General features: G+C 34.0%; 1 protein-coding gene across 1 annotated transcript in view; it reads left to right on the top strand.

The window, feature by feature from the left end:
• The window catches only part of Mrc1 (mannose receptor C-type 1), an 84,801-nt gene extending 70,926 nt beyond the window's left edge, over window positions 1–13,875 (top strand). Inside the window, exons 24-30 of the mRNA XM_078023350.1 lie at window positions 210–442; window positions 2,679–2,844; window positions 3,588–3,737; window positions 8,964–9,077; window positions 9,587–9,751; window positions 11,861–11,902; window positions 12,949–13,875. Of these exons, the coding sequence (XP_077879476.1) occupies window positions 210–442; window positions 2,679–2,844; window positions 3,588–3,737; window positions 8,964–9,077; window positions 9,587–9,751; window positions 11,861–11,902; window positions 12,949–13,199 (1,121 nt within the window). The 3' untranslated portion in view covers window positions 13,200–13,875. The remainder of the gene's footprint in view (window positions 1–209; window positions 443–2,678; window positions 2,845–3,587; window positions 3,738–8,963; window positions 9,078–9,586; window positions 9,752–11,860; window positions 11,903–12,948) is intronic.
• The last annotated feature ends 319 nt before the right edge of the window (window positions 13,876–14,194 follow it).

Here is a 14,194-nt window from a genome sequence, read left to right as displayed (position 1 = left end):
AGATACTTGATCAAATACCTGCCTTAGTATTCTAAGTATAGTTCAGAAATTGTTTAATTTAATTAGGCTAATGGATTAAAAATAAAGTTTCTGATTTCTAATGCAAAATGGCTCATGAAACTATTTTAACACTGGACAGTTCGGATTTGTGATGTGCAATGAATAATTATTGATAATGCTAATAAAAATAATCAAAAATTTTTTTGTAGATCCTTCTTTGCCTTATTCTCCAACACCAACCCCAAAGGGTGGCTTTATTAAATATGGTGAAAGCAGCTATTCACTCATGAAATTGAAGTTAACATGGTATGATGCCGAGACATATTGCAAGAATTCCAATTCTCTCATTTCTAGTATTCTGGATCCCTACAGCAATGCATTTGCATGGATGCAGATGTATGCGTTTAATGTACCTGTGTGGATTGCTCTGAACAGTAATTTGGTAAGATGTAACAATGTGTACAACCTGTCATGATTGATAAAATTATAGTTGTGGTTGGATAATTGTCTTTCTGTTCATTCTGTTGAACACTTATGTGAAAGAAACTATGGTGGGCAGTGTGAATGGTACCAACATAAATAAGAAGGATCCCCTGCCTTCAGGGATCTAGTAGGCTAGTGATGTGTGTGTCAGAAATCAAACTCAGAATGATCTGACCGATATTCACTTTCTTGCTTTTTAATAATAAATTATATTCTGTATTTGAATAGTTTCCACTACTTGCTTATTTCTTTCCAGTGTCATGATTATGACTCTGTCATGAGATTAAGAAAGCAGGTCAGGGCATAGTTACTAGGTGATGGGGACATTTTTGATTTTTAAATTTTTTTTGGTGAAAAACTATTCTGGAGTTGTTATGGGTCTCACGGTTGTAGAGTTTTCATCCATGTTGTGAGAAGTATTTCACTGCAGTCAATTTACTATAATCTTTCATAGAAAAGGGAGATTGTCAGTGAATAGGGCAGAGTGAGGGAAGAGGCCAAGCACTAAGAGTGGTGTGATAAGTTACCAAAATATCACTAAATGAGTCTTCTCTGATTCCTTGTGGTCCATCTGTCCTTCCATGTTGACCCAGTTAGTCAACCAGAAAACCTCTAAAATAGAGGAAATAGAGGTGTTAGTAGGTCAGTAAGGGATAAGATAAGAAGTGCTAAAGAGAGCACCTACGAAGTGTTATTGGGGGAGCTGGGCCAGGGGAGAGGACCAAGAGGACTCTTCAGGGAAAGTCAACCTTTTTAGATGTAGCGTAGGATGGTAGAACATAAGGAATGTCAAGAAGAGGGAAAAGGATAAGAGGGAGGTGAAACTGGAAAGTAGATTGCTGGCAGACGTTATTAGCTTCCAGTGACTTGATGTGGAGATGGACATTTACACATTATACAGCGACTGTTTCCTAAGCAGGGAAGTGAATATTTAAAATTATCCATATGATTTTTGTGATTAAACTTAGGTGAGACATTTTTACATCTCTGTTGACTGTGTTTTTAATAATTAATCTACTGGATCAATCGTTCATTTTCTTCTTGTAGACACATGGTCACAGTTCTCTTTGAGTTTAAACTAAGCTTTTCTTTGCTTTTAGAAGGATTAGTTCTCTAAAATGCTAATATTTATGACTAAACAGTACTGTTATTTCCCTTATGTCTGTGGAATCAATGATTTTCAGGGATTTTGATTTAAACGTGGGAAAGTACTAAAAAAATTTCTGATGAGATGACATATATTTTTTAATTTTTGTCATTGGATCTTTGACAATTGACTTGGTAAATTAAATAATGCAGTTAAAAGGGGGAAATGTTTGAATTATTTAAAAAATTCAGTCACCTTTAGTTAATGTTGTATGTCAGCTATAAAATACCTTAGACTGTTAAATGGACATAAATAATATTTTTGATGCTATCATTTGTGACCATAAATTTGTCTGGGTAAATGTGATAAGAAATTGGGGCTGGGGTTGTGGCTCAGCAGTAGAGCCTATTGTGTGTGAGGCACTGGGTTCAATTCTCAGCCCTGCATATAAATAAATTAAACAAAGGTCTCTTGACAACTAAAAAATTTTAAAAATGTGTTAAGAAATTAGTGTGCCAATGGAATAAAACAACCAGCTTTTTAAAAAAATGACATGATTCACATCATTGAAAGGACACCTAACTGGGAGTCAAGAGATCATGGTGCCTCTGTTATTTAGCCACTTAAATTACCTTACCTGTCATGTCATTTATCACTGGTGCCGTTTCTACAGCAGAACAATGAAAAGATCAGAAGAGATTAGTGCTTCTCTCAGGGGTCCATGAATCAATGAAAATTAAAGTTTATTATAACTTCAATAATGTAAGAAATATTTTATTTGTTATAATGATCAAACCTAAACCTTAAAGACTTGAAAACAAAGAAAATTTCATGGAAGAAGGCAGACTTCCTTTTTCAGTCAGTGTTTTTCAAAATAGCTTCAAAAGATGTATTCCTAGGAATCTCCAAGAAATAACCATTTATAAGAAAGGATGCCTTTCCTGAATTTGAGTTGGTAGAAATTATTTATAATGTTCCCCCCCCCCCGATATGTTCAAGATTCTTGGTCAAATAACAGCCTTGAATATACTTTTTCTTCATTTGATTCTTTTGGCATTTTCTAAATGAAGCAAGACATCCATGTTCATTGTTGTTTTTATTCTTGCAGACCAATAATGAATATGTTTGGACTGATAAATGGAGGATGAGGTACACTAATTGGGCAGCCGATGAGCCAAAGATGAAATCAGCATGTGTTTACCTAGATGTTGATGGTTACTGGAAGACATCAAACTGCAACGAAAGTTTTTACTTTCTCTGCAAAAGATCAGATGGTAATTGAATAGACAAAAACAGTTGGAAAATTTAGAATTTTCTGAATAAGCTCCTACACACCACTGTTGATGTTATTAAATGGTAATGTGTCATGTGTAGCTTAAAATAAAGTAAGACATTTTCCCTTACCTAACAAAAGACGGACTTGGCTGTCAATCGAACATACTGGTCAAAATAATGGAAAGAGGAAAATTTCTTCATTTCTAGAGTTTAATTGCTCTTTTAAAATCCCTGAATGTCTGCTATTGAGGTTGTCCTCTGAATCTATAATGATAGATTCCCCACCCCCCACAGCTGTATCATTATATCATAGTGCATGTAGATTTGCCAGAACCAAAGATATCATGGACAGAGCCCAGAATCCTAACTACATCATAAATTATATTACAAGGACCATTATTACAATTAAGAAGCTAGGGTTCCAGAAAAAGAAAAGAGTGACTTGAAAGAGGGAATTCCTTTATAAAAATTATTTTCTAAACTTTTAACGTTACTGTAGATATTTATAGATTTATACTCTTTAATTATAAGTATGATTGATTCTCATAGTGCCTTCTGTTAAAATGTATTTAAAATAAGTGAAAAATGAACAATTAAAAAATGGTGGAGCCATATGATGAGCCTTAGAAATTTCCTTTTTTATTTTATGTTAGATGATAATAATTTTCCTTAGCTGTGAAAATATTATTCTCTATACTGTAGAAACTTCAGGTTTTGCTTTAAATGTCTTTTTTATTAATAGAAATACCTGCCACTGAACCCCCACAACTGCCTGGCAGATGTCCAGAGTCAGAGCACTCTGCATGGATTCCTTTCCATGGTCACTGCTACTATATTGAGTCTTCATTTACAAGGAACTGGGGTCAAGCTTCTCTAGAGTGTCTTCGAATGGGTAAGAGCCACATTTCCTAAAAGAAAGTCCCCCAATTGTGTAGAGTACAATGACATTAATAACATTATAAATTACAAATACAAGGGATGTAAAATTACCTATTTATTTATTTAAAATTTTTTTTCTTAGTTGTTGATAGATCTTTATTTTATTTATTTATACATGGTGCTAAGAATCGAACCCAGTGCCTCACACAGTCCAGGCAATTGAACTACTGCTGAGCCACAGTCCCAGTCCACCTATTTATTTTTTTTTAATTATTATTTTTTGGTAACAGAATGGTCCACATCATATCTCTTAAATGTAATTTCTAATTTTGTAACTTTGAAATTTTAGGAAATGCAGATAAAAATCAGTTATTTGTGGAACAAATCTTTCTGCCCCAGAATTCTAAATTGTTTGGATGCTCATCCTCAGTTTTCCAGAATATGCTCAAACTCTTATCAGTAATTGGCTCAGGAGCCAATTTGCTTTACTGTTAATAGACAAGTTTTTACATTTGGCCATAATATTAGTGAAAAAAAAAAAAAGCAAAACAGAACTAAAATAGAAATGACATAGATGAATGATATTCCTTCTGGAAAAAAAATGTTTAAGAAAAATAAAACTTTTCAGGGTACATTTAAAAGTCACTTAATTAAATTCCACTGAATACTTACTGAATTAACTTTACTATAGTTTTATTTCCCCAACTGGGGGTTCTTCATCCAACAGAGGTATGTAAAGATTAGGGTAATATTCTCATTTCCTTTTGGTTCCTTCAAAAGTCAACCTTGACCTTAAATTTTAAATTCTGAGTGAGATGAAGTCTGATTTCTCAAATTTTGAGGCTCTGATATAAGGTCATATGTTTACACTTATCGTCTTTTCCTGATTAAACTTTATCATTACAGAATGTCTTCATTGCTTCTAGTAATAATTTTTTTTCTAAATGTCTAGGATTAGTATAGCTACTCCAGCTCTTTTTAAGTTATTATTTGTATAGCCTATTCTTTTCTATGCAAACTATTTGTGTCTTTGTATCTCCTTTTTAGATATATTTATTTATTTAGATCTTTCTAATTAATTAACATTAATGTCCAACCAATCTTCATTTTCTCCATTAGTGTCTCCTCCATTTAAATTCAGTGTAGTTATTGATAAGGTTGGATTTGATATGCTATTTTGCCATTTTTTGATCTGCTATTTTGCCATTATTTTATGTCTTATGCATTTTGATTTCCCTATTTCTCTATTACTGCCATTTTATGTTAAATAGATAATTTTTAGTTTTCTACTTTAATCCCCTTGTTTATTTTATTATATAAATAATTTCTAACTTGTTATGGTTCAATTTAAAATTTTTTTCACTTTCCATTGGGTTCATTAGGCCATAATTTCATTACATCAGGGAGCATCTGTATATTTTTTAGTTATTTTCTTAGTGGTTGCCCTGGGAATTACAATTAACATCTTTATTAGAAACAATCTAGATCAGATTCACATAAATTTCATTTTAGTTGTATATAAAGTTTTGCTCTTGCAAGTCTCTAGTCCCTCTGCCCTTCTTGTGCTGTTATTATCATATAAAAACACCTTTATACTTTGTAGCAATAACACAGATTGAGAATTATTGCTGTATGTAGCTATATTTAAAATAGATACAATAAAAAGGAGTTATAAACAAAATATACTTTTGTACCATGTTTTACATTTACCTATATACTTACCTTTCCTAATGTGCTCTTTATTTCTTCTTGAGGATTTGAATTTCACAAAGCTTTTATTTTATTTCAGACCAAAAGATCCTTTTTTAAATAGCATTATAGTTATGCATAGTAGTTGGGTTCATTCTGACAAAGTCATAGATGCAAGGAATTTGTTTTTAATCCCCCTTCCTCTGCCTTTCCCCCCTCCTGTTTCCCCCTCTTCTCCTTCCTCTATTGATCTTCTTTTTACTCCTTTATTTATTTTTGATTGGTGCTTTCCACTTATACATAATGGTGAAATTCCCTTTGGTACACTTATATATGAACATAACCTTGTTGAGTTCATCTTATATTTCCTGTCCTTCTCCCTCCCTCTTGTTCTCCACCTTCTACTCCACTGATCTTCCCTTTGTCTTTATAGCTAAATCCCACCCCCATCTCTTTCTTTCCCTTATTTTGCTCTACCTTCCACATATGAGAGAAAATATTTGCCCCTTGATTTTCTGAGTCTGGTTTAGCTCACTTAGCATGATGCTTTCCATTCAGAAGGATCCTCTTTAGTATCTCATAGTGAAAATTCCTATTTATTGGTACTGGGGGTTGAACCCAGGAGTGCTTTACCACTGAGATATATTTCCAGTCATTTTATTTTTTATATTGAGATAAGGTCTTACTAAGTTGCTGAGGGTCTTGCTAAGTTGCTGAAGATGGCCTTGAACTTGTGATCCTCCTGCATCAGCCTCCAGAGTCACTGGGATTACAGGCATATGCCACCATGCCTGGTTCTTCATTAAAACAAAACAAAACAAAACAATTCAGTAATGTTTTAATATTTCCTTGTTTTACTTTTCAGTACTATGGACTAAGAATTGAACCCAGGGCACTTATCACTGAGTTACATTGCCAGCCTCTTTTTAATGTTTTATTTTGAGACAGAATCTTACCAAGTTGCTGAGACTGGCCTTGAACTTTTTGATCCTTCTGCCTCAGCTTCCTGAGTCCTTGAGATTTTTGAAATATAGTTTTGCTGGATAGAAAATTTCTCATTTTATTTTAGCTTTTTGAATATTTCCTCTGACAGCTTTCTAACCTCCATGGTTTCTGATGAGAAATCAGTGTTAAGATATCTGGTGGGCTAGGGACATGGTAGAGTACTTGCCTATCATGTGTGAGGCCCAGGGGTCAATCTCCTGCATGGAAAAGAAAAAAAAAATCTCTGTATGTGTTGAGTCATGTCCTTCTTGCTAGCTTCATGATGCTCAGTCTTTGGACAATTTGATAATGATGTGCATAGATGTGGATTTCCTAGACATGGTACACACATGTTTTATAAAGTGCCTAGAACTAATTAAGCCTCCCAGGTTTTGCTGAGGGGATCTGTGTGTGCTGGGATGTGCTTTCAACACCCATCCAAGCTATTTAAAACTCTGCATTAGCCTTCACTTCCTGCTCTTGTAAAGCCTTTGTAAAGATTAGATGGAAGTGAAAACTTTAAGACCTTTTCTTATCTTTCTCAGGCATGCACACAGCCCTGGGCACATGCACACCCAGTGTGTGTCTGTGACCTTTTAGTTCCCTACAAATGTGTCAATACTTTTAAAGTCCCCTGTGGACATTTTATTCTCTAGCTCTTGCTTTTAATTTTTTGTTAGCTTATTGTTTGCCCCTACTCTTATCAATGTCATAGGCAATTGCCACTGATAAGTTTTTTGTTTTTTTTTTAAACTCATGTTCCCAGGAAACAAGTGACAATAAGTGATCTCTGAATAAGGTCAAATAAGGATACACTTTTCTTTTTTTTTTTTTTAATTTTTTTTTAATATTTATTTCTTAGTTCTCGGCGGACACAACATCTTTGTTGGTTTTCAAGTGGAGTTTTCTAGGGAATTATCAGACAGGATAAATAAGGGACATTCTTTGAGAATGCAGCTTGGAAAAGGCTCCAATCCGGTTGTTCTCATTCTTTTAGTGCCTTCTAAGCTGCTGATTTTTACTGTGGTGGTAGGGTTGTTGGTGTTTAAGGTCACTATAGACCTTAATGGAAATAGTATTAGTACAAGTAAAAACACCACAAAGCTTACTGTCATTACCTAGATCTAATCATTTTCTTCCATAAAATGCAAGCCTCTGTCTAATTTTCAGCATTCTGAAAAAGTTGCTTTTGACAAAAGTTGATTTTGACAAATTTGTTGTCATTCTCAATGTTTTTGTGAAGGAAATGATTTTTAGAGGTCCTTACCCTGCTCTGCTTTGGAATTTTTAAATTAAAAAAAAGTTTTCTTTCATGTTGTTAAACATTTTAAAATTTTTGTAATGAATATATAGGAACTTTGTTTTCATTTTCAGGTAACTGTTTTATCTGGTCAAAAAGATGAATGATCTTCATCATTAAAGTATGTCACAAGTATTTTTAATGGCTAATGTCAATAAAATATATTTAAGAATGAATTATAAAATAATGCAAAAATAAAAAAATAAAATAAAAACCAAGGAAACAACTCAGGACTCAGTAAAATGGGATGTAAGTGTATGATGATTTATTCAGGGTGCCTTAACTTAACGCCCTGTTAGTGTGAGGATCTTAGCAAATTACTTATCCTCTGCACTTTATTTTCCTTATCTACAAAATAGGGTATTAATAGTACCTACTTAATGAGGCCTTCTGAAAATTTAATGAGATAATGCTTCTAAAGTCCAAAACAAAATGTCTGTCATTAAATGCTTGAAGTAGATTAGTTATTATTATAAATCTTTAGATTACTACTATAAAATCTAATGCTGATCATTCATCGTGAGTTATTAATTTCAGCTTGTCTGGTGTTCCACTTTGCTCTCTGTTCTTCCTTTGAACCGTCCTATGGGTGACATTCATGAATGAAGCTGGAATAATACTCCTATAATACATTGCATCATTCTGATGCCTCAAAAATGTTCTTTATTACCACATTACCAATCTTCTGCCATCTGCAGACAGTCCTAACCCATATATATATTTTTTAATCTTTCCAGATTAGTGTTACACTGGAACTTTAAGCCATCTCTGATCCTAAAGAAGTTCTGTGCTTCCCTCCTTCTTTGCCTTTCCTCTTATTATTTCCTCCTGGAATTATTTTCTGTCCCTTGTCCGTAAAATGCTGCACTCCTATCTTCTTAAATTCTATTTTTTTTCCATCCTGCTTTTTAGTTGCTTCACCTGGAGTGGATATTTGATGAGGCTGAAGCATATTGCACTGATTTTTTTCTCCTATTACATTCCTTTGTACTCTGAATTTATAACTGGTCCCTGACCCATAACTTTATTGACTTTTTCTATGTAATCCTCATGTTTGCAGGTACTAGTCCATGCTTGTACACAAATGATGTTTTAAAAGCCACATTTTCCAGAATTGAAACTGAAGAAAACAAAATGCTCAATCTTTGAAATTCTTCCTCTTTAGTGGAGATGCTGGGTTGATTTTTTATTGCTCCCATCAACACTGTTTATAAAAATATTTTCAGCTACTTAAAGTTTCATATATTTCCTTTTAATCTCTTGCAGGTTCCACTCTGGTTTCCATTGAAAATGCTGCTGAATCCAGTTTTCTGTCATATCGGGTTGAACCTCTTAAAAGTAAAACCAATTTTTGGATAGGACTGTTCAGAAATGTTGAAGGTAACTTTTGCAGAACTCTTATTTAATTGCAAATAGTTCAAAATGTTGTATGTATAATGAAGCTTCAGTTTTGGAAAGTCTTGCCTTAAATAATGCTTAATTTGTGATGAGTTTGAAAATTCAAACTCTCATGATTATTTGAGATAAGAACCTAAAGTTCTTATCATATTATATTATCTTCACAGTTGCTAATTAAAAAAATATATTCTCTAGCTAAGTTTAAAAAGGTTTAAAGAACATTTTTTTCCCAAAATAAAGAAGCTAGGGAAGGATAGGCATAAATAGTTGTGCTAATTAGAAAAATGTTTTCAACTCAAGCTATATAATAAACCTATTCTCCATGTGTGGTTTACTTCACTATAATAATCATAGTCTTGCGTATTTAGTTATGAACAGTTATTGATTCTAGTATAAAATAATATGCTTAGAAATTCTGCATAGCAAGCTGAACTTGTTTTGAGATGGGTTATTTTTAGCTTCTGTTTTTATTGGTTTTATTTGTTGATCAGGGATGTGGCTCTGGATAAACAACAATCCAGTTTCCTTTGTCAACTGGAATACTGGAGATCCCTCTGGTGAACGAAATGATTGTGTAGCTGTAGACGCATCTTCTGGGTTTTGGAATAATATTCACTGTTCTTCCTACAAAGGATATATTTGTAAAAGACCAAAAAGTAAGTAAGAAGCTTATCACATGGCAAATATGTTCATGGGCCAGTTTTTTTCATATAGTAAGATGCCGGTATGGGATTATAACTGATTCCAGATCCATTGCAAGCTTTCTCCCATTATCAGTGAAAAATCCATTCTGCTGTGGCGATCATTTGCTGCCCAGCTGTAAGTGAGTGAACAGTATTCTGTCTGCTAGCCGACAGAGTAATTTTGGTTTCTCAATATGTTTATAATGGGAAATTCATGCCAATGAATTTGCAAAACTGCAAGCGATTTGGACAGCCCATTTACAAAGCCCTACCGTACAAGGGGAAAGGGGTGAAGTAGTGACCAGTCCAAAACAGAAGAGGCCGGGACTCTCAAGAGAAAACAGAATTGATCATGGAGGAAGTCATCTAAAACCAGCTCAGTCTCCCTCTGAGATAGAGTCGAAGACTATGGAAGGAAAGGAATTGAGGAAATTAATAGTTAATTGGTCACCACGTGTCATTGTCTGGACTTCAATAATATTTTGATGCTATTCTACCTAGCATAACATCCTTGTGAGAGAGAAAATGATTAGTTAGATAGAGGTTTAAGTACACAAATTAGATACACTAACTCTGTCTCCTTGGTAGGTTTTTCCTCTGGGAATGTTGGGTTTGCACTCTGGGTCCAAGTTTGCCTTATTTTACTTTTCATTCAAATGCCGTGTGATCACCATCTCTAGCAGTTAGAGAAATGCAAATCAAAACCACCCTAAGATACCATCTCACTCCAGTAAGATTGGCAGCCATTATGAAGTCAAACAACAAGTGCTGGCGAGGATGTGGGGAAAAGGGTACTCTTGTACATTGCTGGTGGGACTGCAAATTGGTGCAGCCAATTTGGAAAGCAGTATGGAGATTCCTGGAAAGCTGGGAATGGAACCACCATTTGACCCAGCTATTGCCCTTCTCGGACTATTCCCTAAAGATCTAAAAAGAGCATGCTACAGGGACATTGCTACATCAATGTTCATAGCAGCACAATTCACAATAGCTAAGACTGTGGAACCAACCCAGATGCCCTTCAATAGATGAATGGATAAAAACATATGGCATTTATACACCATGGAGTATTATGCAGCACTAAAAAATGACAAAATCATGGAATTTGCAGGGAAATGGATGGCACTAGAGCAGATTATGCTTAGTGAAGCTAGCCAATCTCTAAAAAACAAATACCAAATATCTTCTTTGATATAATGAGAGCAACTAAGAACAGAGCAGGGAGGAAGAGCAGGAAGAAAAGATTAACATTAAACAGAGACATGAGATGGGAGGGAAAGGGAGAGAAAAGGGAAATTGCATGGAAATGAAGGGAGACACTCATTGCTATACAAAATTACATATAAGAGGTTGTGAGGGGAATGGGAAAATAAACAAGGAGAGAAATGAATTACAGTAGATGGGGTAGAGAGAGAAGATGGGAGGGGAGGGGAGGGGGGATAGTAGGGGATAGGAAAGGTAGCAGAATACAACAGTTACTAATAGGGCATTATGTAAAAATGTGGATGTGTAACCGACGTGATTCTGCAATCTGCATTTGGGGTAAAAATTAGGAGTTCATAACTCACTTGAATCTAATGTATGAAATATGATATGTCAAGAGCTTTGTAATGTTGTGAACAACCAATAAAAATAAATAAATAAAATAAAAAATAAAAATCAATCAATCAATCAATCAATCAAATGCCGTGTGATGCCTTAGGCTTCAATAGGCTGACTTAAAAATTCTTAGCTTAGGATATTTTACTTATGGGTAGATTTGGTAGGTTTTTTACAAGGTATTAGTGCTCAAATACATGTTGGAGGATCACATTTTCAGATCTTCTGTGTTCAGAATTACCATTTATCTTTAGGATGCTGCTATAGCATAAATAGACAAAAGAATAGATGGAGATAGTTTTTTGTATCTGTATCTCTCTATCTATCCTATCTACCCATCCATCCATCCATCCATGTCATATCATATCATACCATATCACCAAATATGGAGTATTCCATGTATCACTGAGCCAAATAAAGATTGCTATTTGCATGCAGTTACTATGGATTTTTATAAATTTTTTTAAAATTTTTTTTTTACAGTTGTTGATGCTGAACCCACTCAGACATTAATGACGACAAAAGGTAAGAAAACTATGAAATTTCAGTATTAGTCATATGATACAGTTTAGTTTAAAAGTCATAATAATTACTATCTACTCTTGCATTTTTAAGTAAAATTGTTTTAATTAACTAGCCTTTCTGATTATGTCATCAACCTACCTTGATTGATATTTTAGTAAAATAGGGTTGGGAGTCATGTTGGTATTTTTACACTAAGAAGTTATTAAAGACATCATTGACTCTTATTACAAAGAATTTATGGGAACCACTGGAGGAAATTTGAAATTTCCTCAATGCTTGTAGTTTGTTTGTTTGTTTGTTTTTGGTGATGGTGGTACTGAGGATCAAACCCAGTGCCTTGAATATGCTAGGCAAGTACTACATCCCCAGGCCTTTAAAAAATTCTTTTTTATTTTGAGACAGAGTCTTGTTAAGTTGCCCAGACTGGGTGGGATTACAGATGTATACTACCACACCTGGCTAATCTTTTCTTTTTATAGCAAAGTCCTTTTGTGTTTTTGTCTTAACTTTCATAGACCATTTGAACTAGGTAATTAATCCTATTTTACTCATTTTATTGACTGCTAAATAAAGCTCCAGGTGAAATTTATGGCTCTCTTCTAATGCCCTTATTATCCTTATTCGTGCTATTTTTGTACTAATTATATTCATGAATTTAAATCTCCACTATTCTTAGATTTTTTCCTAAATTTTTATTTATTTTAAATAATCATTATTATTGTATTATTTTATCTTCTTATAATCTGTCTTAAATTACTTGGAAACAAAATATGTGTGTGTGTGTGTGTGTATAATTTTTAAAACATTTGTTATTTAGGTCAGTAGTATGACATACAATATTTCTGTAACTGAATCATAATCTTGATATTTTAAACTATCCTCTGTATCTTGCTGATTTTGTTTTTAATGCCTTGAATTTCTGCTTGATAAATATCACTTGAAAGAATATTCATGTATTTTAGTTTTTCAATAAGGAAAGTAGTATTGTGTGCTATCGCATAACCCTGTCTCTCTCTCCACTTGTTTCCTAATGATTTTATTTATAGCTGACTCAAGGAAGATGGAACCTTCCAAACCATCTTCCAACGTGGCAGGAGCTGTGGTCTTTGTGATCCTCCTGATTCTAGTGGGTGCTGGCATTGCTGCCTATTTCTTGTATAAGAAAAGACGTGTGCACCTACCTCAAGAGGGTACCTTTGAGAACACTCTCTATTTTAACAGCCAGTCCAGCCCAGGAACCAGTGATATGAAAGATCTCATGAGCAACATTGAACAGAATGAACACATGGTCATCTAGTATCATAATGTGATTTTGTTATGTTTGAATTTCAAAAAATTTGTAACTAAAGTTTTAAATTCTTCAACTCAATGTGATTGTTCCTTTTAAAAGTGTGTACTGTATTATAATAAATAATCTGTTCTTTTTCTCTGCCTAATTGAAGAAATAATTGCTCGTTTTCTAGCCTGGCAATATGTTTTCACCAAAGAGGGATAATAATGTTGATTACCACTGTTTGAAATATTTTAGGCGAATATACAGCACTATGATGCTTACGCATCATCCATGGGTAGCTAGGATCAACTTCATGCAGATTACAAGAGCTCTAGAAATAACCAACTAAGCCTCTTGAAATATGTAAAGGAGCTCCCCCAAATATGCTCCCACTGAATGGTAATCCAACAACTAGAAGACCATTTCAAAATCAGTTCAAATAACCTCAGATGGAATAAAAATTCAGTCAGTTTTCACTTTTACGAGTCTTGATTTCACTCCAATAATTTAGAAGTTATTTGTCCACATGCAGAAGAATAAAGTGGTCAAGAATCTTGTTACCCCAGCCAAGGTTTTGCAAGCTGTTCTTTGTACTGTTATATGTATATCAGGAGGGCAAAGATGTGAAAAATGTAAATTTGCATAACTGGATGTACTTGGATTATGTGAAATAAACATTAAAGATAAGGTCTATTTTTAATAGATTTGCATTTTGGTGCTCTTGTTAAGTGTAAATTTGCTTTAAAATGAGATTTATTTACTTTAAATTTTACTCTTAAAATAAATGATGTTATCAGCAGAAGAATTCTTTAAATTGAACTCTTCATCTGTTTGGAAAAGGTATGTTGCTAAAACACTGTGGAATATGAGGTTTTCACCATACTCACCAGCACATTTCTCCACGCCCCCCTCCCGCCCGCCCCCATATTCCCTGTATCATTGATTCAACTCAGAATTCATCAAAGGTGCTGTTATTGAGAACTTAAAATACTAAAGAATCATTTTCTCCCTTTAGCATT

The sequence above is a fragment of the Ictidomys tridecemlineatus genome, chromosome 10 (genome assembly GCF_052094955.1).
Source record: "Ictidomys tridecemlineatus isolate mIctTri1 chromosome 10, mIctTri1.hap1, whole genome shotgun sequence".
Taxonomy (NCBI): Eukaryota; Metazoa; Chordata; class Mammalia; order Rodentia; family Sciuridae; genus Ictidomys; species Ictidomys tridecemlineatus.
Note: the sequence above shows the minus strand (reverse complement) of the source record. Positions and strands in the feature narration are given on the sequence as shown.